General features: G+C 34.3%; 1 protein-coding gene across 1 annotated transcript in view; it reads right to left on the bottom strand.

Annotated features, from left to right (window-relative positions):
- Nucleotides 1–24024, bottom strand: part of ATAD2B (ATPase family AAA domain containing 2B) — a gene marked incomplete at its 5' end in the record, with an annotated part of 148102 nt that overhangs the window by 81468 nt on the left and 42610 nt on the right. Inside the window, 7 exons of the mRNA XM_082672915.1 lie at nucleotides 1138–1228; nucleotides 6115–6274; nucleotides 11960–12048; nucleotides 19793–19967; nucleotides 21437–21552; nucleotides 21962–22073; nucleotides 23618–23716. Coding sequence (XP_082529041.1) covers nucleotides 1138–1228; nucleotides 6115–6274; nucleotides 11960–12048; nucleotides 19793–19967; nucleotides 21437–21552; nucleotides 21962–22073; nucleotides 23618–23716 — 842 coding nt within the window. The remainder of the gene's footprint in view (nucleotides 1–1137; nucleotides 1229–6114; nucleotides 6275–11959; nucleotides 12049–19792; nucleotides 19968–21436; nucleotides 21553–21961; nucleotides 22074–23617; nucleotides 23717–24024) is intronic.

Below are 24024 nucleotides of genomic sequence, written 5' to 3' on the forward strand. Positions count from 1 at the left end.
TCAAGCCAAATTTACATGAAATGGGTTTGGCGCATGCTCTCTTATACCAGGCAAAGCTTAAACTGGAGTAGTGCTGGAGAGATTTACGTTTTCTCCTCACCAGAAGATGTCGAGGTCTTTGTGGTTCAAAAGCTGAGGTATGCTGCTTCGGAGATGGAGGTCCCTGTGGATGAAGAGGATAATTCGGATGTAGCTAACTGAATGGACTAATGTTCTATTTAAGTTTTAATTATTTGATGGTGGACCACAATGATTTTTTAACTAAGTTGTTCTTTTTGGTTTTGGTAACTTTAAAATTTTCCCAAGTAGACTGCTGACTGTTAGTGGACTTATTAGGGGGACTTCTTCATAATGCTTAAAAAAAGTTCATGGAGAGATTTTTTAATTTATATTTTTGAGAGAATAAGAGGAAAACAGACAAAAGACAGAAAAAGAATGAAGGAAAAATACCTGTGTGTATATTCAGTCGCTTAATACCACATTCATTTTTATTTCAGACCTAATTAGAGCCAAAACCCTGAATTCTAAAACCTCTGAATTCCGTCTCCTATGTATGGTCATGTATGTACATAAAACACTCTCACCATATCCTTTTAGGACAGTAGTGTTCGTTCACTCTGTAGGAGATCTTCTACTTTGTGAATAACTTATTAACTTGGAGAGTTTTACATTTGGGGAAATACTAGCAGATGTCATTAAGTATTTTCTTTGAAGACTCCTCTCACTCAACTTCTTTCTAAACCACCAGCATGAGGATGAGTCCATCATGTAATCTGTGAAGTAAAAGACTACAATCCTGCCCTATCCCTGGACCTTCACCTCTCGTTTAAGCTTATTTTTCTTAGTAAAACTTCTGAAAGGGAACAATTCCTAAAAGGAGACACTGTAGTAATACTGGAAATCCAGCACTCAATGAAAGGCATATGACCACTGAGCTTTGATAATCAAAACACCTAATGGCAGCTAAAATTCTAATTTAGAAGTGTTCAAACGTCAAGTGAAATGTTTACATTTAAAGGCAAAGCCATCTATTGCACAAAAACACAACTATACTCATTCACATTCCAAACATAAGGGGAAAGGGAGGCTGATCAGAACAAACAATGACAATCAAAAAATTCAAACAGTAGCACTTACCAACACATGTTTCAGCCAATTCACCTAAAAAAGCATCTGACAATTTTGGATTCCAGTCCCTGGTATGGATCTGTAAAATGTGTTTTCTTGCCTAAGAAGAAAAGCACAGATAAATAAAATCTTGCCTAAGGAAAAAAGTACAAATAAATAAAATATCCTCAACCCCAAAATGTATTAGATGGAACAAATTTATCAACTAACCATATCCCAGAAAAGCAACTGTTTATTTTAAAAGAAACATAAACAGCTTGGCATCCGCATCAACTCTGATTCCCATAATAACCCTGTGAGCTATGTAGCAGAGATCTTTGTTTCACAAACTAAGATACCTGAGAGGTAAAGGAACTTGACTAGCGGCACATATGACTACGTGACTGATATAGGACTAGAACTCAAAACTAAATTTCACTTTCCTCCAAGTCATTTTAACCATTTGAAAACATGTAAACAAAAAAACTTTAATGTGTTATAATAATCATCTTTTAAACAAACCTTATATTTAGATTTCACAGGCCTTTTGGTTCTAATATGCATAAAGTATCATTAAAGTTTTAAGTTGAAGAAGTTTTCAATTAAGTAAATAAATATAATAAACATCATCTTGTAGGTTAGTTAATGCTTTCACATTTAATATATAACAAGGTAATCTCCATAAATATTAATTGAATTCACTGTAAAAGAAAGGTTTAAACAATTTTACCTTGATTTTTTTCTTTCAAAAGAGCATTCTTTACCTTAAATCTAACTGTATAGCACAATCAAAATTTTAACATCTTGGTTCCAAATTAAATGAAATTTCTTTTTCTCCCACAGTAAAACATAAACACTGAAGTATGAGTCCATAATCACCTGAAAAGTCACATCAGAATTTTTTTTTCACATTTGCCTTCTTTCAGGGGAAAGACAATGCTTTCTAAAATTGAGTATACTTGGGCTTCCCTGGTGGCGCAGTGGTTGAGAGTCCACCTGCCGATACAGGGGACACAGGTTCATGCCCCGGTCCAGGAGAATCCCACATGCCGCGGAACGGCTGGGCCCGTGAGCCGTGGCCACTGAGCCTGCGCGTCCGGAGCCTGTGCTCCGCAACGGGAGAGGCCACAGCAGTGAGAGGCCCGCGTACCGCAAAAAAAAAAAAAAAAAAAAATTGAGTATACTTGTTTCCTCAACACTGTTACTTGAGTTTCTTGAGACTATGAAAAAGCAAATCATAACCAAGATGATAATATTATTGCCTTGGTGAGGAATCTGGGGTCTAGCACAAAAACAAAAAGAACTTGAAAGTTTTCAAGATAAACTTTGTTCAAAAAGTTGACAAAATCTGGAATCAATAGCTATTGCTTCAATTCCAAGTTCCAAGTTAGGTGTTCAGCTACCAAAAATAAATCAATGATGTAAGAAATATTTTCTTTCAACTTGAAATATCTGCCTGAACAGATATTAAAAGAATATAAAACCAAGGTCCCCCAAAAATATAATTCTCAGAGCTTACATAGTCTAGAAGATGACATTAAGAATCTATATAGACTTCATTAGCAGAAGGGGCGCCACTCATTCAAGACCCTTAGAGAATCAGAAACACGGCAAAAAAAAATCTAAGCTGGAAGATATCTCAAAAAAGATCTATCGGGGCTTCCCTGGTGGCGCAGTGGTTGGGAGTCCGCCTGCCGATGCAGGGGATGCGGGTTCGTGCCCTGGTCCGGGAATATCCCACATGCCGCAAAAAAAAAAAAAATCTATCTGTATCCCTTCATTTTACAAAATAAGTAAAGATTTAGAGGAAATGAAATTAATTACGTAAAGTCAAAAGTTATTGTCAGGTCTCTGAGACGTTTAAGTGCCTTTCTCTTTTTCTATATAAAGAGTCTCCTTTCTTTATCATAAAAACAAGAAATAGAAGAAATTATTTAAATCAAGAAATGTTTCATTACAATTTACTTTATATGGCATACAGAATAGTAAATCATATGGTTTCTCCTAATAGAAAGTAGCTTCCTCTATTATTAAGAGTCAAAGGCAAACTCAGGTCACTCATTCTTTAGGATTCATGAATATACACATAACATTTATAACAATAATCATACTGCTGCTGATGATAAACAAAAGAAATTAAGCATTACTGCATAAAGAAGGTACATGCTATTTTATGGTAATAAAGAGTTAACAAAATTATTAAAATTTGGCACCAAGACTTACTTTTTTTGTTGTTTGTTTTTTACTGTCACTTGCTCAAATAGCAAGAGTCATGATATTCCACTTCCCAAACTGCATGCTAATATTAGACACTGACTGGTATCAATTTAAATTAATAACCAAATGGAGCCTTATGACTGCCCTTAACCCTTCTCTATTCTATTCATGAGGCTATCTTCCAGCAGACTAGTTCATGGCTTCTCTGTCTTCACGCTCAGCCTCTCGTTCAGAACTTGCTTCCTAATCCACTGAGAAAACTGAAGCAATCAGAAGGAAACTTCCAAAGGTACCCCATACCAACTCTGTCCACCTGTTAGCATGTGTACCCGCAATATTCTGTCTTCTCCCTATTATAACAGATGAACTATCAAATTCCTATCTATAGTCATTCTCGGGACTTCCCTGGTGGTCCAGTGTCTAAGACTCCACGCTCCCAGGGCAGGGGGCCCAGGTTTGATCCCTGGTCAGGGAACTAGATCCCACATGCTGCAACTAAGACCCAGCAGAGACAAATAAATAAATAAAATTTTTTTAAATTAAAAATAAAGTCATTCTCATCACTCATACATTAAATCCAATCCCCCTTCTCGCCTATCAAGGCAAGAAGATAATTCTCCTTTCTCAATTTCATCACCAAAACTTCCTTCCCTACGGGATATTTCTCCCATCTTAAAAATAACAAAACACCTTCTCTTGTCCCCAATTTGCTCAACATCTCACCTCAATCCTTTGCTTCTTATTACAGCAAAACACTTTGAAAAATTTATCTCCATTCACTGTCTCCAATTCCTCCCCTCCATTCACTTAAACTAACCATATTCGAGTCAAGTTTTTTGCACCCACTACTAATTGAAATTGTTCCCATCAGGTTTCACCAATGACCTACATAATGCTAAATACAATCGCCAATCTTCTGTCATGTGATTTAATTTAGCAACATCCGACACAGTTAATTATACCTTCCCCATTGATATAGTTTCTTCACTTGGCTTCCAGAATCCCACTCTCCTAGTTTTCCTCTTACCTTACTGACTGCTTCTTAAGACAGAGGAATTGTATCATCTAGTCTCATGACCTTAAATATTACCTAAGGAAAAAAAGGTGAACAGCCAGTCTAGGTTTTTTCCACAGACCCAGGCCAAGAAAAATGATCTTAGGTTTAGGTCTTAAGCACTGTTTTCTTGAAACTTCGAAAGTTAAAATTAACATGGAAAACTATGTTCAAGATCCATACTTATACAATATAGTAAGCCACAGAACATTTCCATCATCACAGAAAATTCAACTGGACAGTACTGTTCTAGACCTCGTTTACTGTTAAATCTCTGATTTGTGTGGACTATACCTGAATTGTAAGGACTATGGTTGGCATATGGACTTTGAGGCCTACATGACTAGGACACTAGAGAAGATAATTGGAAAATCAAGGTAATGGCTTTCCTGTGCCGAAATGAACACTGGCTGTGTCTCTTAGAGCTAATAAGCATATTCCCCATCTACTGGTAGAGCCTAAAAGATGTGCTTGAACTGTTGTAAGATGTTCCAAATAAGATAGCTGATGCTTCCCCATGCTGAAGTAGACTACTTCAGTCTTGTCTCCTATAACTAAGCGTACCTCTATGCACTGGTACAGCCCTAGAAGCTCACTCGGGTAACAAAAATGATGCTGTATACACTATGTTTCCCATCCTGACAAAGCTAAATAAACTTGGTGCCAAAAAAAAGCCTATAAGTTGGATCGTCAATCCAAAACTGAGACAGATATAGTGGCTGTTCAGACTGTCGAACTGAGGTAGAGACTGCTCTACACAGACTGCTCTATACAGCAGAGCCATTGCCTTCATTTCCCTAGAGTCTACTGTACTGTACTAATCACTAAGCTTCTCACATCTATGTACATAAACAAGGCATTTTACAGAGATCCAAAATCAAAGCCATATAATAGCAAGTGCTCGTGTGTGCATGTGTGTGTGTGTGTGTATAAATATATATATTCATATGTAGTACCTTCTCTGCTCTCTTTTGGTTATATTTATATAGGTATGTGTTATAAAGGTTCTAATTAGGCTTGATATGTTTAATACATGCAAAGCATTGTCAAATACAGAATCTTCTCTGAATATGTCCCTCCCTCTCAAATATAAATGTGCAGTGAAGATGACAGTCAATGATTAAACTGGTCAAAGACTAACCAAAATATTGCCAAGTAAAAATAGGACAAGAGAACTCTGTATAACATATTAAATAACATTTTACATAGTCAATGACTACACATTGCCCTGTTTTACTTATGTTCTTATTTTTTTTATTATGTTCTTTTTAAAACTACACTATAATGAATGGCATTTGCTGCTTTTAATTAAGATGTTACAGCCATTTCTATGAGAATTTGCATATTGGGCTCTTATTCATAAAGCTACCATTACTCTAAAAACGTTATTTTTATGGGAACAAAGCTACTTTGGTGAACAAGAGACATATAACCTGTCATACAAGATAATTAATACAATGTGGAGAACTAAAGAAAAGAGTAAGTAAGCATCTATAGTAACCTAAAAATCATACCCTTACTTCCTAAAAATCATAAACTTTCTGATAATTGTTAACAAAAAAGATTAAATTATTCAATAATGACAAGAATTTTTTACGGAGTAACTAAGATATCCAACAAGCACAAAATTTTGAAAATGACAACTCATAAAATACCATTTTCAAAGTATATGTATACATATATATATATTTCATAATTGAGTCACAAATAAATCTTAATATATCAAAAACTCTTACCTTTTGATCAGGAAGGTTGAAAAGAAATTCTCTGTCAAAACGACCAGGTCTCCTGAGAGCAGGATCTATAGAATCAAGTCTATTTGTAGCACCAATAACAACAATTTCGCCCCTATTGTCTAATCCATCCATAAGAGCAAGGAGGGTTGATACTATAGAGCTGTAACAAAATTTTCAGACAAAATTTTAAAAAGGGAAGAAAGAAAAAGTTGCAAAAATTGCTGCTTATACTAACTTTTATCAGTCTTAAAGACTAAAAAAATGGATTTTTATATCCATGTTCACAAGTAAAACTAAGTTCCATTTAACTTTCTCATATCACTCTAAATAGGTTTAAGTCTTCTGCAGATATAACTGACATACAATACACTGAATATATTTAAAGTATACAAATTGCTAAGTTTTGAAGTATGTGAAACTATCACCATAATGAAAAAAAGTAATATCCATCATGCTCTTCTTCATGCCCTTCAAAATCCATTCCCTACTGCTCTTCTTTGACCCAATCCCCTGGCAACCACTGATCTGAGTTCTGTCACTATAGATTAGCTTGCATTACCTAAAATTTTATATACATGGGATCACACAGTAAATACTTTTTTTTTCTGGATTCTTTCCCTCAGCATGATTATTTTGAAATTCACCACATTGTTGGTTTAACAATAGTTTATTCCTTTTCATTGCTAAGCAATATTCCATTTTGTGGATGGATCCCAATTTGTTGATTCACATGTTGATGGACATTTAGACTGTTTCCAGTTTTTGGCTATTACCAAAAAAGCTGTGAACATTCATACAGGTCATGAAGATGTTCCCACAGGTTTTTTCCTAGAAGTTTTATACTTTTACCTCTTAAGCTTAGGCCTTCATCCTCTTAACCTTTAATGCTTACAGAATCTAAAATAACATCATATTTTGTATTCCTAAATATTGCTTTATCACTGTCTTTTTTTATCATGGCCAATTGTGCAACAGGTTGGTCAATTTTATTTTTTTCAAAGAAGTGACTTTCTACTTTCCTGATTTCTGCATATCTCTGTTTGCAGTTCATACATAGTTAGCTATAATTTTTTATTTTACTAATACCAGAGATTGCTTAGAGTTAGGACAATAGTTCTTGATAAAAACATAAAATTCTCTGCTTATCTTTTTGTCATTTGTTTCTTATATTTTGTATATTACTAAACTTTGGAAATTAGTTGTGATTTAAGGCACAATATATGGTCAATTTTTATAAATGCTATATTTGTTTGAAAACAGTGTTCATTCTATAATTGCCTTAGATAAGTATGCCCACAAGATCAGATTAATATAATAAAGTTTTTCAAATAATCTGTAGAGAATTTATTTTATGCTCATTTGATCTATTAATTACTGAGAGGTACATGATATCTCTCACAATGATTATCAATTTGACTCTTTGCAGTTCTGTCAATTTTTGTTTTATACAGTTTGAAATGTAGTAATTAGGGAATTATAAATTTTAAACTATTACATCTTTTAATAAATTGAAGATTTTATCATTGTAAATTGATCCTCTTTTTATGTATAATAATGCTTTCTGTCTTAGTCTCTTTTGTCTAATATAGCAATAGTAGCTTTCTGTTAGTATTTACTTGATACACTTTTATACCATTTTCTGAATTTGACTATTTTGGACATTTTACATAAATGAAACAGTACAATATGTGATCTTTTGTGTCTGGCTTTGTTTCAACTAGCGTAACATATGTGAGGTTCACCAATGTTACATGTATAAGATAAACACATGTAGCATGTGTCAGAATCTCATTCCTTTTTGAGGCTGAATGATATTCTACCATGTGGATATACCACATTTTATTTAACCATTCATCAGCTAATGCACATCTGGGTTATTTCCATGTTATGACTATTATGAATAACACTGCTGTGAATATTTGTGACTAAGCTTTTGCATCCCTTTTTCCCACCATTTGGAACCTCTCTTATATGTATCCTTATATGTATTGATAGTTACAGTTTCACAAGTAAATACATATGTTAAAATTACCAAGTGTACTCTTTAAGTATATCAATGAGTATATACAGTATTCTGTATCAATTATACCTCAATAAAAGAGCTTTAAAAAAATCAGTAGTAGGGGGCTTCCCTGGTGGCACAGTGGTTGAGAGTCCGCCTGCCGATGCAGGGGACACGGGTTTGTGCCCCGGTCTGGGAAGATCCCACATGCTGCGGAGCGGCTGGGCCCATGAGCCATGGCCGCTGAGCCTGCGTGTCCAGAGCCTGTGCTCCACAACGGGAGAGGCCACAACAGTGAGAGGCCCGCATACCGCAAAAGAAAAAAAAAATCAGTAGTAGGGCTTCCCTGGTGGTGCAGTGGATAAGAATCTGCCTGCCAATGCAGGGAACACAGGTTCGATCCCTGGTCTGGGAAGATCCCACATGCCATGGAGCAGCTAAGCCCATGCACCACAACTACTGAGCCTGCACTCTAGAGCCCGCAAGCCACAACTACTGAAGACCGCACGCCTAGAGCCCATCCTCCGCAACAAGAGAAGCCACAGCAACGAGAAGCCCGTGCACCGCAATGAAGAGTAGCCCCCCTCGCCCTAACTAGAGAAAGCCTGCGCGCAGCAATGAAGACCCAACGCAGCCAAAAATAAAAATAAATTAATTAATTTTTTAAAAAATCAGTAGTAAAATAAAAAGATTCTAAAATATCTCCAAATATTCTCTTTAGAAAAGCAAGAAATGAAAAACAAAAAGAAAACACACATAAATAGAAAACAAACATGAAATGGTATTCTCCAATTCATTTGTGTCAATGATTACACAAACATTAATGGATTAAACTTTCAAATTAAAATGAAGAGATTGTCCAGTTAGGAAAACAAGACCCAACTATGTATTATCCACAAAAGTAATACTCTAAATATTAAGACACTGAAAGGTAGGTAGTAAGTTAATGGAAAAAAAATGTACCAAGCAAAAAACATCAGAAGTCTAGATTAGCTTAATCATTATCTAATCATTAGATAATCATTTCATTAGATTCTAATGAAAATAGATTTCAAAACAAAAAGTATTAACAAAGATAAAGAGGGGCATTTCATAATTAGAAGGCAACTTCAAAATAAAGACATCCAAAATAATAAATGTGTTTGCACCCAAAACAAAACTTCAAAATAAATGAAACAAAAACTGGCAGAATTAAAGAGACAATTCTACAATCATAGTTGGACATTTTACCACATCTCTCTAATGTTCATAAAATATCTAGACAAAAAAAATCAGTAAAAACACAAAACGTCCTGCATAACATTATTATAACCCTGTCTTACTTGATATATATAGAGAATATTACACCACAAACAGCAGAATACAAATTCACAACACAGACAATACCTGGGACATAAAGAAAACTGCAGTGAATTTAAAATGACTTTAAGAGTTATCGTTTCTGACCACAATAAAATTAAATTAGAGAAACTAATACAGTGTTTTATGTTAATTATACCTCAATTAAAAAATTAAATTAGAAACAATAAGATAAAAAACACAACTTGTAAACTAAACAACACACTTCTAAATATTCATTGTGTCAAAGAAGAAATGACAAGACGAACTGGAAATTAGTTTGAACTGTAGGACACTGATTATATAAGAGGTCAAAAACTGGGATGCAGCTAAAGCAGTGCTTAAAAAGAAATTTATAGCTTTCAATGCCTATATTAGAAAAGAAAAAAGTTTCAGTCAAAGTCTAAAATTCCATCTGAATAATTTAGAAAAAGAGAAAACTAAACCTAAAGCAAACAGAAGAAACAAACAAACAAAAAGCCAAGAAAAGTCAAAATGCATATTGCTAAATGCATATTGCTAAATGAAAGAAGTTAACCTGAAAGATTACATGCTGGATGATTACAAATACATAGCATTACGGAAAGGGCGAGGGTAGATAGTAAAAAATCATTAGTGCCAGGGACTGAGGGGGTGGGGTGGGGAGGGAAAGGAGGGATGAGTTGGTAGAGCACAGAGGATTTTTAGGACAATGAAAATACTCTGTGTGATACTATAATGACATATGCATGTTATTATACATTTGTCCAAACTCACAAAATGCAAAACACCCAGAGTGACTACACACTTTGTGTGATTATCATGTGTCAATGCAGGTTCCTCAATTGTAACAAATGTACCCTCTCTGATGAAAGATGTTGATAATGGGGGAGGCTGTGTATCAGTGTGGGCACAGAGTAAATGGAATAATCTCTGTACCTTCCTCTCAATTATGCTGTAAACCTAAAACTGCTCTTTAAAAAAGATTTTTTTTTAAATTACAAAGAACAAGGTTGGGGACTTATACTAATAAGACTGTATAAATTTCTCAAGTAATTAAGTCAATGATATAAGGATAAACCTAAAGATCAATGAAACCAACTAACAAGTCTAGGAATAGACAGCTTAATGGTCAATTTCTGACAAAGATGCCAAGTAATTCAATGGAGACAGGTAACCTTTTCAATAAATGGTCCTGGAACAATTGGAAAAAAAAATATGGAAAAAGTAAATTTCAGTCCATACCTTGCACTAGCTATAAAAATTAACTCAAACCCTTACCTTATGTTGACATATGAATGTTAACTTTAAAATGAATCACTGACCAAAATTTAAGGGCTAACACTACTAATATTTTAGAAGAAAATATAGAATAGTTGACAAATTGGTTTAGGAAATTATTCTCAAGACACAAAAATATATACCAAAACAATTTACATAAGGGCTTCATCAAGACTAAAACTTTTTGATTTTCAAAAAGTCATATTTAAGAAAAAGGCAAGCCAGACTAGTAGAAAACTTTTCAAAACATAGATCTGACAAAGGGCTTGTTTTAAGAGCACATAAAAAAAACTTACACTACAATGAGACATACAATATGATTTCTTTATTTTTAAAGGGTAAAATAATATAACAGACACTTCACAAAAGAAAATATGTAAATGAGCAATAAGTGCATGCAAAGATGCTCAATATTATTAGTCATCAGAAAAATGAAAATTAATCCACTACTACACACTCATTAGAATAGCAAGAGTTAGAGAGTAAAAATACGAAATGCTGGCAAGAATGAGAAGCATCTCAAATCCTGATACATTACAGTTAAAAACATAAAATGGTAAACCACTTTGGAAAGTAGTATCAATTTAAACAAACATTTAACATAGGATTCAGCCATTTCTCTCTAAGGTATTTACCCAACAGAAATGAAAACATATGGTCCCATGAAAATGTGTATGCAAATGTTCACAGCAGCATTATCATAATGGCCAAATATAGAAGCAAACCAAATCTCTATCAGAGGAATTAAACAAATTGTGGTACACATACAGACATACACATACACACAGAGACACACACGCTGCCCAAGGACTACTACTCAGAAATTAAAAAGAACAAAATATTAGTGTATGTGACGTGGATAAATTTCAAAAACATTATGCTATATCAGGATTAGGCATCTTTTTCTGTAAAGGGCCAGAAAGTAAATGTGTTAAGGCTTTGCAAGTCATATGATCTTCCTCTCACAACCCCTCCCTCATCTCTGCTCTTGTAGTGCAAAAGGAGATGTATATAACGCAAAAAGCAATGAATATGGCTGTGTTCCAATGAAACTTCATTTACAAAAACAGGGAGAAGATTTGGCTCATGGGTCCTGGTTTGCTGACCCCTGTGCTAATGAAAGAAGTCTTCCTCAAGGACAGAGGTCACATCTTATAAGCCTCATAGCACTTATCCAAGGGCTAAATCTAAATACTATGTCAACAAATGAAAAGAATTCAACATAATCAGATTAGGAAAAATTACCTGTGGATCTGATCTTGCCTGCTAGAGCGAACTGGAGCTAATCCATCTATTTCATCAAAAAATATTATAGACGGTCTCATCAAATATGCCTAGTATAAAAAGAAAACAAACATTATTTATTGTATTAGTTTTCATTTTTAATTTAATTACTGTATTTTCTTAATAGGTAATATAAGCAAATGGTACAACATACAGCAGGTAAGAAAGATTATACAGGAAAAAGGAAAGCTCCTTATCACCCCAGACTCTAACCACAAGGTCTCCACCCAGTAGACAACTACTGTTTTCAGTTTGTTTATTCTTCTATACATGTCATTTATACACATAAACAAACATGTATTTTTAAACACATTTAAACACACTATACATATTGCTTTTATTGTATAACATAGCCTATTTTATGTTATTGATATATTTTAATTAGCTTACATGTAAGTACATAAAGATCTGCTTCATACTTTTTTAACAGCTACAAAATGCCGCACTATATGGATGTGCCGTAATTAAACGAGTCCCCTACTCATGGACATTTAAGCTGTTTTCAATCTTTTCCTATTATCAATAATGCTTGAACAAACATCTGTGTACATTTAACATTTCACATGAATATAAACATATCAATATAAAAAATTATAGAAGTGGAACTTATGGTTCAAAAGGCATGTGTCATTCCTAATTTAGATACTTGCAAATTATCTTCCATTGATGTATCAATTTACACCTCTCACCAGAAATATTTAAGACTGCTCACCAACAATTTATTATCAAACTTCTTGTTCTTGACTAACGTTTTAAGATAAAGGATGTTACCTCATTTTCATTCTAATTTTTATTTCTATTATCAAGGAAGATGAGCATTTTTCATATCTTGAAAGAGCCATTAATATTGCTTTTTCTACACAAGTTCTGTTCATATCCTTTGCCAATTTTTCTATTGGATCATTGGTCTTCTGCTTACTGATTTCTAGGAGCTATATTTACTTAAAAATTAGACTCTCTCTATGAAAGGAAATGAAAATATTTTTCTTCAAAGGGTATCATCTTTTGGTTTTGCTTACCATATTGTTGCCACGCAGAATGTAAAAAAAAGATTTTATATAGTGGATTCTTTTCTTCCATAGTTAAGACTTTCCCTACTCTGAGATTAGAAACAAAATTCTCCTGAGTTTTCTTCCGGTACTTTCACAGTGTCATTTTTCTCAATAAATCACAGATCTATGTAGGAACTTGATTTAAGGTAAATAAATTTTAATTACAAATGAAAACTGTTATATAATTTACTCAAATTAATAGAGTTTATTTTCATTTCAAAATTACTTAAAGCTAATTCTTAGTTCACAGGAAGGTCAGCTTATTAAAGAATGGATACAATTTTTCATTTCTCCCTTACTGATAACAATGTTCATTAAACTTCCAGTGTTCTCTAATAATTTTATTTTTTTTAATTTATTTATTTATTTTTGGCTGCATTGGGTCTTTGTTGCTGCGCACGGGCTTTCTCTAGTTGTGGCGAGCAGGGGCTATTCTTCACTGTGGTGCACGGGCTTCTCACTGTGGTGGCTTCTCTTGTTGTGGACAGAGCATGGGCTCTAGGCAAGCAGGCTTCAGTAGTTGCGGCACACGGGCTCAGCAGTTGTGGCACACGGGCTCAGCAGTTGTGGCACACAGGCTCAGTAGTTGTGGCTCACGGGCTCCGTTGCTCCGCGGCATGTGGGATCTTCCCGGACCACGGCTCAAACCCATGTCCCCTGCATTGGCAGGTGGATTCTTAGCCACTGCACCACCAGGGAAGTCCCTCTAATAACTTTAAATGAAAGACAATTCAACCACAAAACTTTGCCCCTTTTGAAAAAAAAAACTTTATAAGGCTAGAATTACATAATGAGAGAAGAAGAGTAAAGATTTAATCACTACTTTTACATACATGAAACACAGCTCTTTTTTAGAACTATGGCCTCACACAATTGCAAAAAGGAAGTACAGTGTATTTAACACCAGTTAATGTGATAAGCACTTTACAGCTGACCTTTGTATACATGGATTTCTTTCAATAAATATATTGAAAATATTTTGGGGGAGATTTACGTCAATTTGAAAAAACCCACAGATGAACTGGGTAGCCTAGAAATAGTGAAGAAATTAAGAACACAGTATGTAATGGGTGTATAAAATATACGTAGATACTAGTCTATTTTATCATTTACTACCATAAAATATACACAAATCTATCATAAAAAGTTAAAATTTATCAAAACTTACATGAATAAACACTGTACCTGCTCCATTTACAGTCGACAGAAATGTAAACAAAGATGCAGTATTAAATCATAACTGCATAAAATTAACTGTGGTACATACTGTACTACTGTAATAATTTCATAGCCACCTCCTGTTGCTATTGCGCTGAACTCAAGTGTTGCAAATATCCGCTTAAAATGCCGTGTGATGCTAATCTTCTCCTCGTGAACAGTTCCTCTCTCCAGTAAATTACATATCACAGTAAAAAGTGATCTTTTTTTACTTAAAGTGATGCTGCATATTTTTCTTTGTGTTTACTGCAATACAGTAAACTTTAAATAACACCATGGGACCTATACAAAGTGCCACTGTTGATGCTGGAAGTGCCCCCAAGAAGCAAAGAAAAGGCATGACATTACAAGAAAAAGCTGAATTGCTTGATATGTATCGTAGATTTAGGTCTGCAGCTGCAGTTGCAGCCATTTCAAGATAAATGAATCCAGCGTAAGGGGTATTTTAAAAAAAAGAAGAAAAGGAAATCCCTGAAGCTCTTGTTGCAGCTACACCAACAGGTGTGAAACCTTGAACTTTTTGCAAAATACCTTTTTATCTCATATTGAAAATGCAGCTTTTATGTGGATGCAGGATATAAGAAAAGTATTCCTGTAGACTCTAATATAATTCAAGAAAAAGCAAGGTCATTCTATGAAAACTTAAAGCAAAAGGAAGATGAAAAATCTAAACCTGTAGAAATTAATGCCAGCAAATAATTTTAGATAGAGGTATGTGCATAGGCTAGGGAGGATAAATTACAAGGATTTATGGAGCTGGATCATATTACCGGGAACATAGGAGTGAATTCCTGCCCCAACCAAAAGGCATTCGTGTGGATTTTTTTTTATTCAAGTTAACTGGCTATTCCAAAGTGGTTTTTTTTCCTATTTTTGACGATTGGAGCCCTTCAGATGCAGGATGGAACTGTGTTTTGCATTTTTTGGTAAAATAAGCAAAGCAAGGACCTGGAGATATATGCTGGAGCAATCTCCTTGGAAGGATTCAGCATAAGTAGATGGTAAACATGTAAAGGGGAAAGGGAGGGTTTGTTTGTTTTTAAACATTTATTATTTATTTTATTTTTGGCTGCATCTGGGTCTTAGTTGCGGCACGCGGGAGATCTTCGCTGAGGCACGTGGGACCTTTCGTTGCGGCACGGGGGCTCTTCATTGCAGCACACGGACTTCTCTATAGTTGCGGCGTGCGGGTTTTTCTCTCTCTAGCTGTGGCACATAGGCTCCAGGGCTCATGGGCTCTGTAGTTGTGGCGTGCAGGTTCCAAAGCGCGTGGGTTCTGTAGTTTGCGGCACGCAGGCTCTCTAGCTGAGGCACACGAGCTCTGGCAGGGGCTTAGTGGCCACGGCATGTGGGATCTTAGTTCCCTGACCAGGGATCAAACCCGTGTCCCCTGAACTGTAAGGCAGATTCTTTACCACTGGACCACCAGGGAAGTGCTGGGGTTTGTTTAAAATAGTAAATCAGTTAAGTCACTTCTAAATTTAAAGAAAACAAAATTGGAGTTGAAGAATAAGCAGGTTTCCAGTTGGCTATTGCTATTTTTCTTTGAAAAAAATAAACATTTTTTTTAAAAATTAAAAAAAAAAAAATGTCAAGGTAACAGAAGCACCGTCTGCTGACCAAGAGGTAGTAAACAAGTTCCCAGACACAATTAAGAAAACCGTTGATGAGAAAGGGTATCTGCCTGAACAGGTTTTTAATGCAGACAATAGTGCCCTATTCACATTTATTAGTAAAGAAGAGAAATGAGCACCAGGATTTAAGGCTGGAAGGGATAAGGTAATTCTACTGTTTTGGGCAAATGCAATCGGGTTTACGATCAGGACTGCCTTTATCTATAAAGCTGCTAACTCTCGAGTCTTGAAGGGAAAAGATAAACACCAGCTGCCAATCTTTTGGTTGTACAAGCAAGCCTGGACAATGAGAACTCTTTTTCTGGATTGTTTCCATCTATGCTTCATCCCTGAAGTGAGGAAGCACCTTTCCAGTAAGAGAACCACTTTTAAAGTTCTTTTGATATTGGACAATGCCCCTGGCCACCCAGAACTCGATGAGTTCAATACCAAAGATGCTGAAGTGGTCTACTTGTCCCCAAACATAACAACTCTAATTCAGCCTCTAGATCAGGGGTTCATAAGGACTTTTAAGCCTCATTATAGACAGGACACTATGGAAAGGACTGTCAACACTATGGAAGAGAGCCCCAATAGAGAGAACATCATGAATGTCTGGAAGGGTTACACCATTTCTCTCCATTATTGTTAGAAAAAGCCATGAAAGTCACCAAGCCCAAAACAATAAATTCCTGCTGGAGAAAACTGTGTCCCGATGCTGTGGGTGACTTTACAGGATTTATGATAGAGCCAATTAAGTAAATCACAAAAGAGATTGTAGATATGGCCAAAAAAAAAGGTGGGGCATGAAGGGCCTCAAGATATGAATCTTGGAGAAACTCAAGAGCTAACAGACATAACACCAGAGGCACTGACAGAAGACGAAATATCCAGAAGATGGATATGAGTGCTTCCGAACTAGTGTCAGGCAATGAGAAGGAAGATGTAGAAGAAGCAGTGCCAGAAAACAAACTGACCTTAGACAATCTGGCAGAAAACTTCCGATTACTCAAAACTGCTTTTGACTGCTTTTACCACATGGACCTGTCTATGACATGGGCACTGAGACTAGAGCAAACGGTGGAAGAAGGATTGGTACCATACAGAAACATTTTTAGAGAAATGAAAAAGCAAAAAAGTCAAGCAGAAATTATGATGTATTTTCATAAAGTTACACCAAGTGCGCCTGTCTCTCCTGCCGTGCCTTGCATCTCCTCCACCTCTTGCACCTCTGCCACCCCTGAGACAGCAAGTCCAACCCCTCCTCTTCTCCTCCGCCTCAGCCAGCTCAACATGAAGATGACAAAGATGAAGACCTTTATGATAATCCACTTCCATTTAATGAATAGTAAACAATCATCATTCTGTACAGTTAATAAACTTTCTATTATGTATGTGTGCCAGTGTCTTCATGTGAAAATCTAATAACTGTACAGCAAGAACTGTATGAGACATTTTTGTCATAATTACCACTTAAAGTATTCATTGTGTAGACTATTGTGTGCAAGACTTGTACTGAAACGGCCAGCATATCCTTACATAGGTATAAGGTGAGTGATATTTAATAAAAAATTAATAATGTGTTCATTTTCTTACAGTTTTACACCTTTGCTTTCAAAGAACTGTATTACTATACAGCATGCCCCTCTCTCGTAATTGGAGAAGCTGCATATCAGCCAATCATCACAGGTAAGAGTTTTTTTCCTAATATAACAATGTTTCCATTACTGTATTATGAATATGACTGTAATTTGTGTATGCCATAAAAATTTTATAACAATTCATTCACTAGTGCATAGGCTAGGCTACCATGAAACAATCATACTGCTGCTTCTTTGCTATCAATGCATGAATCATTATACCTGTAATAAATATGAATTTCTTTTTCATATTATCTTTTCATTCTTGATGTCTAGTGTTAGTAATATATATAACATCTACAGTGTTTTGTATCATATAAGACAATATTGATGTAGGTTGAGAGAGAATTCATCTTGTATTCAGGCAACATAAAATTTTGTTTGTGATAAATACAGTACAGTACTGTAAATCTTTTATGATTTTCTTAATAACATTTTCTTCTCTCTAGCTTACTTTATTGTAAGAACACAGTATATAAACACAATACAAAACATGCGTGCTGTTTATGTTATTGGTAAGGCTTCCTATCAACAGTAGGCTATTAGTAGTTAAGTTTGCGGGGAGTCAAAAGTTATACACGGATTTTCAAATGCGCAGAGGTTGGTGCCCCTAACCCCTGTATTGTTCAAGGGTCAACTGTATACACTTCCTTTCGGTAAAAACTCACAGTAGTCCAGTTAGATAGGTATTATTTCCCCCATTTTATAGAGGATGCAAATAAGGATCAGATGCTTTCATTTACTTAAAGTTACATACTTAACAGTAAAGCTAAAGATAAACTAACACTTTTCTGACACCAAAGGCCAAACTCTTAGCCAATATATTGTACAGTCATCCCTCAGTATCCATGGTAGACTGGTTCCAGGACTCCCTGCAGATACCAAAATACGAGGATGCTCAAGTCCCTTATATAAAATAGCGTAGCACAGTCAGCCCTACATATCCATGGATTCCACATCTGTGGATTCAACCAACTGGAGACGAAATTGTTGCCTGAATCTGTGGATGTGGAACCAGCAGATATGGAAGGCCGACTGTACCTCCTTCATCTCATTTAGTGAATAGATCATATACTTAATTTAGGAATGTAGACTCTTCACATTTAAAAAGACAAAAATGACTATGAGCAGTTTTTTTAAAAAGAAAGCAAACATTTCAAATACTCTTACCCACAAAGAAATCTATGAAACAAAGTAAATATAGATTTAAAAAGCAGATTAATGCTATGGTTTTGAATGAAACCAAGACACATTCCTACCCCAGTAGGAAGTAGCAAAAGGAATAAGTCTGTCAAAAATTTAAAATTAAGTCATGGACAATTTGCCAGCATTCCCAAGCTAACTCTTCCCTAATCCACCAATGTTATTTTATATTATTTTCCAATTATTATTAAATTCTCTTTAAACATGAAGACTGCATATGTTTGACTTCCCAATGGACATTGAGCACCTTGAGGCTAGGAATTTTATTTTATTCCTCTTTCTAGAGCCCCCGTTACCTAGAACACAGCAGTTTTTAATACTAATATAACTAAAAATATTTGAAGTGCTTTACCAATTACAAAGGACTTTGATACACATCAACTCAGTAATGGGTCTTCAACAAATGCTTGCTGAAAGCATTTTTTTAAATGTCATGTGAATTTCCTTAGACAGAACAAAATATAAGTTGCATTACCAAGTATGAATGACTTCCTTCAGTAGCTCAAACAATTAAAAGTAAATTTATATCAGGACTAATTTTTGTAAGTATTAGGAAATGATTATTTTTAAAGTTACTGTTATATATAAATAGTAAAGACAGCCTACATGATATTATTCACTTACCTTACTCTGCCTTTTAAAAGCATTCACTTAATACTGAGTTCTTCTAATACCATATTTACAACTTATGAAAATAAAGAATATACTGCTTCCTGAGATTTCTTGCACAGATATTTAACTTTTTATGCTTGTTCTACTTCCTCAGTTAGATTATAATCTAGTGATATATATGTTATATCCAGGGTTCTCAAAAGCACTTAACATGGTATTATATGCCTAGTAGCCACCTCAGTAAATATTTTGTGAATCATCTTAAATTAGTACTAGTGAAATTGCTATTAAATACCTCTAAGGCATACAAATTCAGATTACTGATCCTAAATTTAACATTGGAAACTGACTGGAATTGATTGGAAAATATGACTCGTCATGAACAGTTTGTATTTATAGACCAAACGTGTTAAGTATTCTAAAGAAGATATTCTCATATTACCTGACTTCACTTACCTGATCAAAAAGAAGCCTAAGTTGCCGCTCAGATTCGCCAACCCACTTACTTAGACAGTCTGCTCCTTTTCGCATAAAAAAAGCCACCTTTTTGTCTCCTTGACTGCACTCATTAGCTAACGCTCTGGCAACCAAGGTTTTACCTGTGCCAGGAGGGCCATAAAACAAACAGCCCCTAGAGGAATAAAGAATCAATAAAAGTAGATAAATGTTACCACCAGCACTAATAACCAATACAAAAGCATGCACCTCCCATATAATTTTGTACTAATGTATATTTTATTATTATTAGACACTGATATAGCTTTTTCTAATATACAGACAAAAGTTTCACTTTGTTGAAAGTCCTCAAGGATGTTCTCAAAGAACCAAGCTTTGGTACACAAGAAATAGTTCAATCAGAGTAGAGAGTAATTTGGCAAGCTACATCAAAATTTTAAAGGTACTTTCCCTATGACCCAGAAATTTCACATTTTAGATTATATCATGTAGAAATAATCAAAAGAAAGTGAAAAAGATAGATTTTTTTAAAAACCTAAATGCTATCTATTAACAAGGGACAGATAAATACACCACTACATCTGTAATTTAAACACGAGTATGATGTCAAAAAGAATAATACACACATTATTTATGGATATGGAAAGGTGTAAAGTGAAAAATAAAGTTACATAAGGGTATTATTGAATAATCTCATTTATATTAAATGTTTAAATGTGCATAATACAGGCAAAATATAAACTTATTATATGCATACATATATAAAAGAAAGCTGTTCATCCCTAAGGAGTAGGATTACTTTCTGCTTATAATACTTTTTGTTTATAACTCCATTTTTTAAAGTTTCTCCCAAGGCTATACTACTTTAATGGCTTTGAAAAAAATAACAATTATTTTTAAAATTCAAGTTATATCATATAAGAAGTAAATAAATTGCTACTATGATTTCTAAAACCCACTGCAGAATTACAGGCCAACTCTTAACCCACTCAAACAGAAGATGACTCTTTAACAAGATTTTCTGCATCCTTAAACACATGAATAATAAATTAGAAACACATGAATAATAAATTAGAAATAAAAAGGGATATTTCACAGTTTAAGTCTGTATGCACATCTTCAAAATATTTTATTCTGCCCAATTTCCTTTGACATAATTTCTCAGCCTTTACTAATAGTTAACTAGCTAACCACCTCATGATCAAACACAATTAATCTGATCATAAAAATAAACTATCAAGCTTACCATTTCAAAAATACCACATCAATGAGTCAAAGCAACACTTCGCTGAAACTGTGCTTTCAAAGACTAACCAGTATACCGTATCAAACTGAATGCTATTAGGAGACCAAATTAAGGAAAATCCACTTAGGCGATCCACTTGTAAATTCAAGGCCTGTGTAAAGAATCTCATCCTGTGTCTGACTCTTAAATGCTGAAATATAAACTTCAAGAACACACTTAGTACCACAGCTTTTGAGCCCTAAATAATAAAATTTCATTCCTAATTCTCATTGCTAGAACACATCAAATAAATACATATGAAATATTTATAAATAATATTTAGATTTATAATCACCTACTAATTGAAATTTGATAAATTAACAGTAATAAAAATAATAAACATCTAGGACATTACTCACCTTGGAGGCTGAATTTTAAATTTTTCAAAAATTTCTGGATATAAAAGTGGGAATACTACCATTTCCTTTAGTGCATGAATATGATGGCTCAATCCACCTATGCTATCAAATCGCACCTTGGAAAGAAGTGGAAAAGTTTATTACAAAATAATTTTAACCGTTTATAGATTTCTTTTTAATTTATGAGATAATCTTATGATTCCAAAATATATGCCTTCAGCAGGAACTGAAGTTTAAACATAAAAGTTCATATATAAAGTTAAACAGAGTTCAAAAAACTATACTTTGAGGAATTCCCTGCAGGTCCAGTGGTTAGGACTCTGTGCTTCCACTGCAGGAGGCACAGGTTCAATCCCTGGTTGGGGAACTAAGATCTCGCATGCCGCGCGACAAAAGAACAACCACCACCAAAAAAAACCCCACTAACAATGGTGATCTTCTACTTTTATTGTGTGTTGTGTTAGAAACAAGTAATGACCTTTAAAAAAAAAAAACTATTTATAGAAAAACATTTACAAAACTTACTGATTTATCAATGTTCATTGGATCAACATCAGCCAAGCTTGCACCCACTTTGACACGTTCTCGGAGAATACCACTAGCTAAATCTTCTGCTCTTAAGTTCATAGGCAAACATCTGAAATTCATAAACATTCAAGTAGATAGCATTAAAGTTTCATATTCTTAATGTCATAAGCAAGTTTAAATCTTTGTTGACACATTTTCATCTTCCTCCCTTTTCTCATAACCCAGAAAATGACAAGAGATTTCATATTTTTAAACTACTTTTCCTAAATTCTTTTCAACAGGCCAGAAATAAATTTATTCACTAGAGAAAGCAAATAAGATCATGAATCTCTTTGTCCAAAAAGCCCAATCTAGTCTAAATTAGAAAACTTAACAAACCTGATATTCCACATTATATAAGCATAAAATAAAAAGACCTACTATAAATACTATAATATATGGCATTAAATGAACTCAAGCTTTATTATAACATTTAAATTTATCCTCAGATATTATGTGGGTATGTCTACTCAGTTTACATGATTGAAGAAATAAATTTCCCTCTGTTTTATTCAAGGGAAACCAATTTTAGACCCTATTTTGAAAACTAAGCATTATCGTTTGTGTGACTACCTTAAAATACATTTTCAGCTACTTAAAATCCTATATGATATTAATGTAATTACCCCTAAGAAAATATAATCTACTTCCTCTTTTAACATTGCATAAACACCAAAAGATGACATAAATAGCCTAAAAAAAGTATAGCTTCTACAATGAATGTACTTTCACTGACATTTCTGAATCCTAACTTACTTTAAAAATCTATTTCCAAAGCAGGTAACAGAATAGTTCAGATTGAAGAGGCATTAAATTCTTTTATTTAAACTTAGATTTTTCTCTTACATTTTCTTTCCATCATCCACATGTGGAACTCTTTTTAGCATACAATCTACACCAACCCAAACTTGTTTCCAAGACCAGCTAACTGAAAACTTGGTATTTCTACAATAGATATATAATGCCAAATTATAGAAATGCTTTCCTAAACGTAAAATTTCTAAATAAAATGTACCTTTAGTATTATAAATATAAGCTAGAAAATTAACTTAAATTTTAAAGAATAAATTATAATTTGATGCTTTAGTAACTTACTAGACAAAATACCGATTCTCTCATCCACTGAAAATTCTCAAGATTTTAGTGAGCCATGTAGCAATGAGTCATTTACTCTAGTTAAGCAAAGATCACCAGAGCTAAAACAAGTTTTCCAACAAAACCCAAGGGCTCCGGAAATAATTCTACTTACTCTTGAGTGCTATAATCATTATAAGCATCTGAAATCAACCTCATTAAGTGGATTTGGATTAGAGGAGAGGTACTGAAAAAGACTGTCCAAGAGGCTGGCCTCTTCCACTGGCTCTTTCTTTACCGTCCCACACACTATTTTATTGAGTACTTACAAAGCAAGTAATTTGTGGGAAGTTTCCCAAGGTTAGATTTCTACTCTAAAAATTACTAAGTGAATACCAAGTCGGTGTATTACTCTAGACTAAAATATGTGTTAAGTATCACTGTTAGCAAAATGCTAGTACAGGTAAGAATCACATTCAAAAAGTTTAAACTGTTATTCCTTTTTTCTATCATGGAAATAACAAGTAAAACTTTACTAACCTATTTCTTGCTCTTGCCATGCTCTTTGATTTCCTTCTTTCAAAGCGTTCTTCATCAGAAGAAGTTGTGTCACTACTATGAATGGCATGCTTCTTTCTCCTATTTAAAGAGTAAAATCCTTAAAATCATTACAGCAGCAAAGGGCTTTTAAAAACACATTCTGAGCATCATATATATATGAAAATATACAGTCACTCATTCATTTGGCAAATATTTATTTAGATCCCTATACTCATGCCATTTACATCTGATGAAGTAAAAACATGGTAAGTTCTACAGATAAAAAAAGAAAAACAGGAGGAGGAGGAGAGGGAGGCTATAATTTTTTAAATAGGGTAGTTCATAAAGGCATCAAGCAACAAATTGAATTTGCATCCAAATTTAGGGAATGTCTATCACTGATTGAT

Source organism: Grampus griseus, assembly GCF_964374135.1.
Source record: "Grampus griseus genome assembly, chromosome: 15".
NCBI lineage: Eukaryota > Metazoa > Chordata > Mammalia > Artiodactyla > Delphinidae > Grampus > Grampus griseus.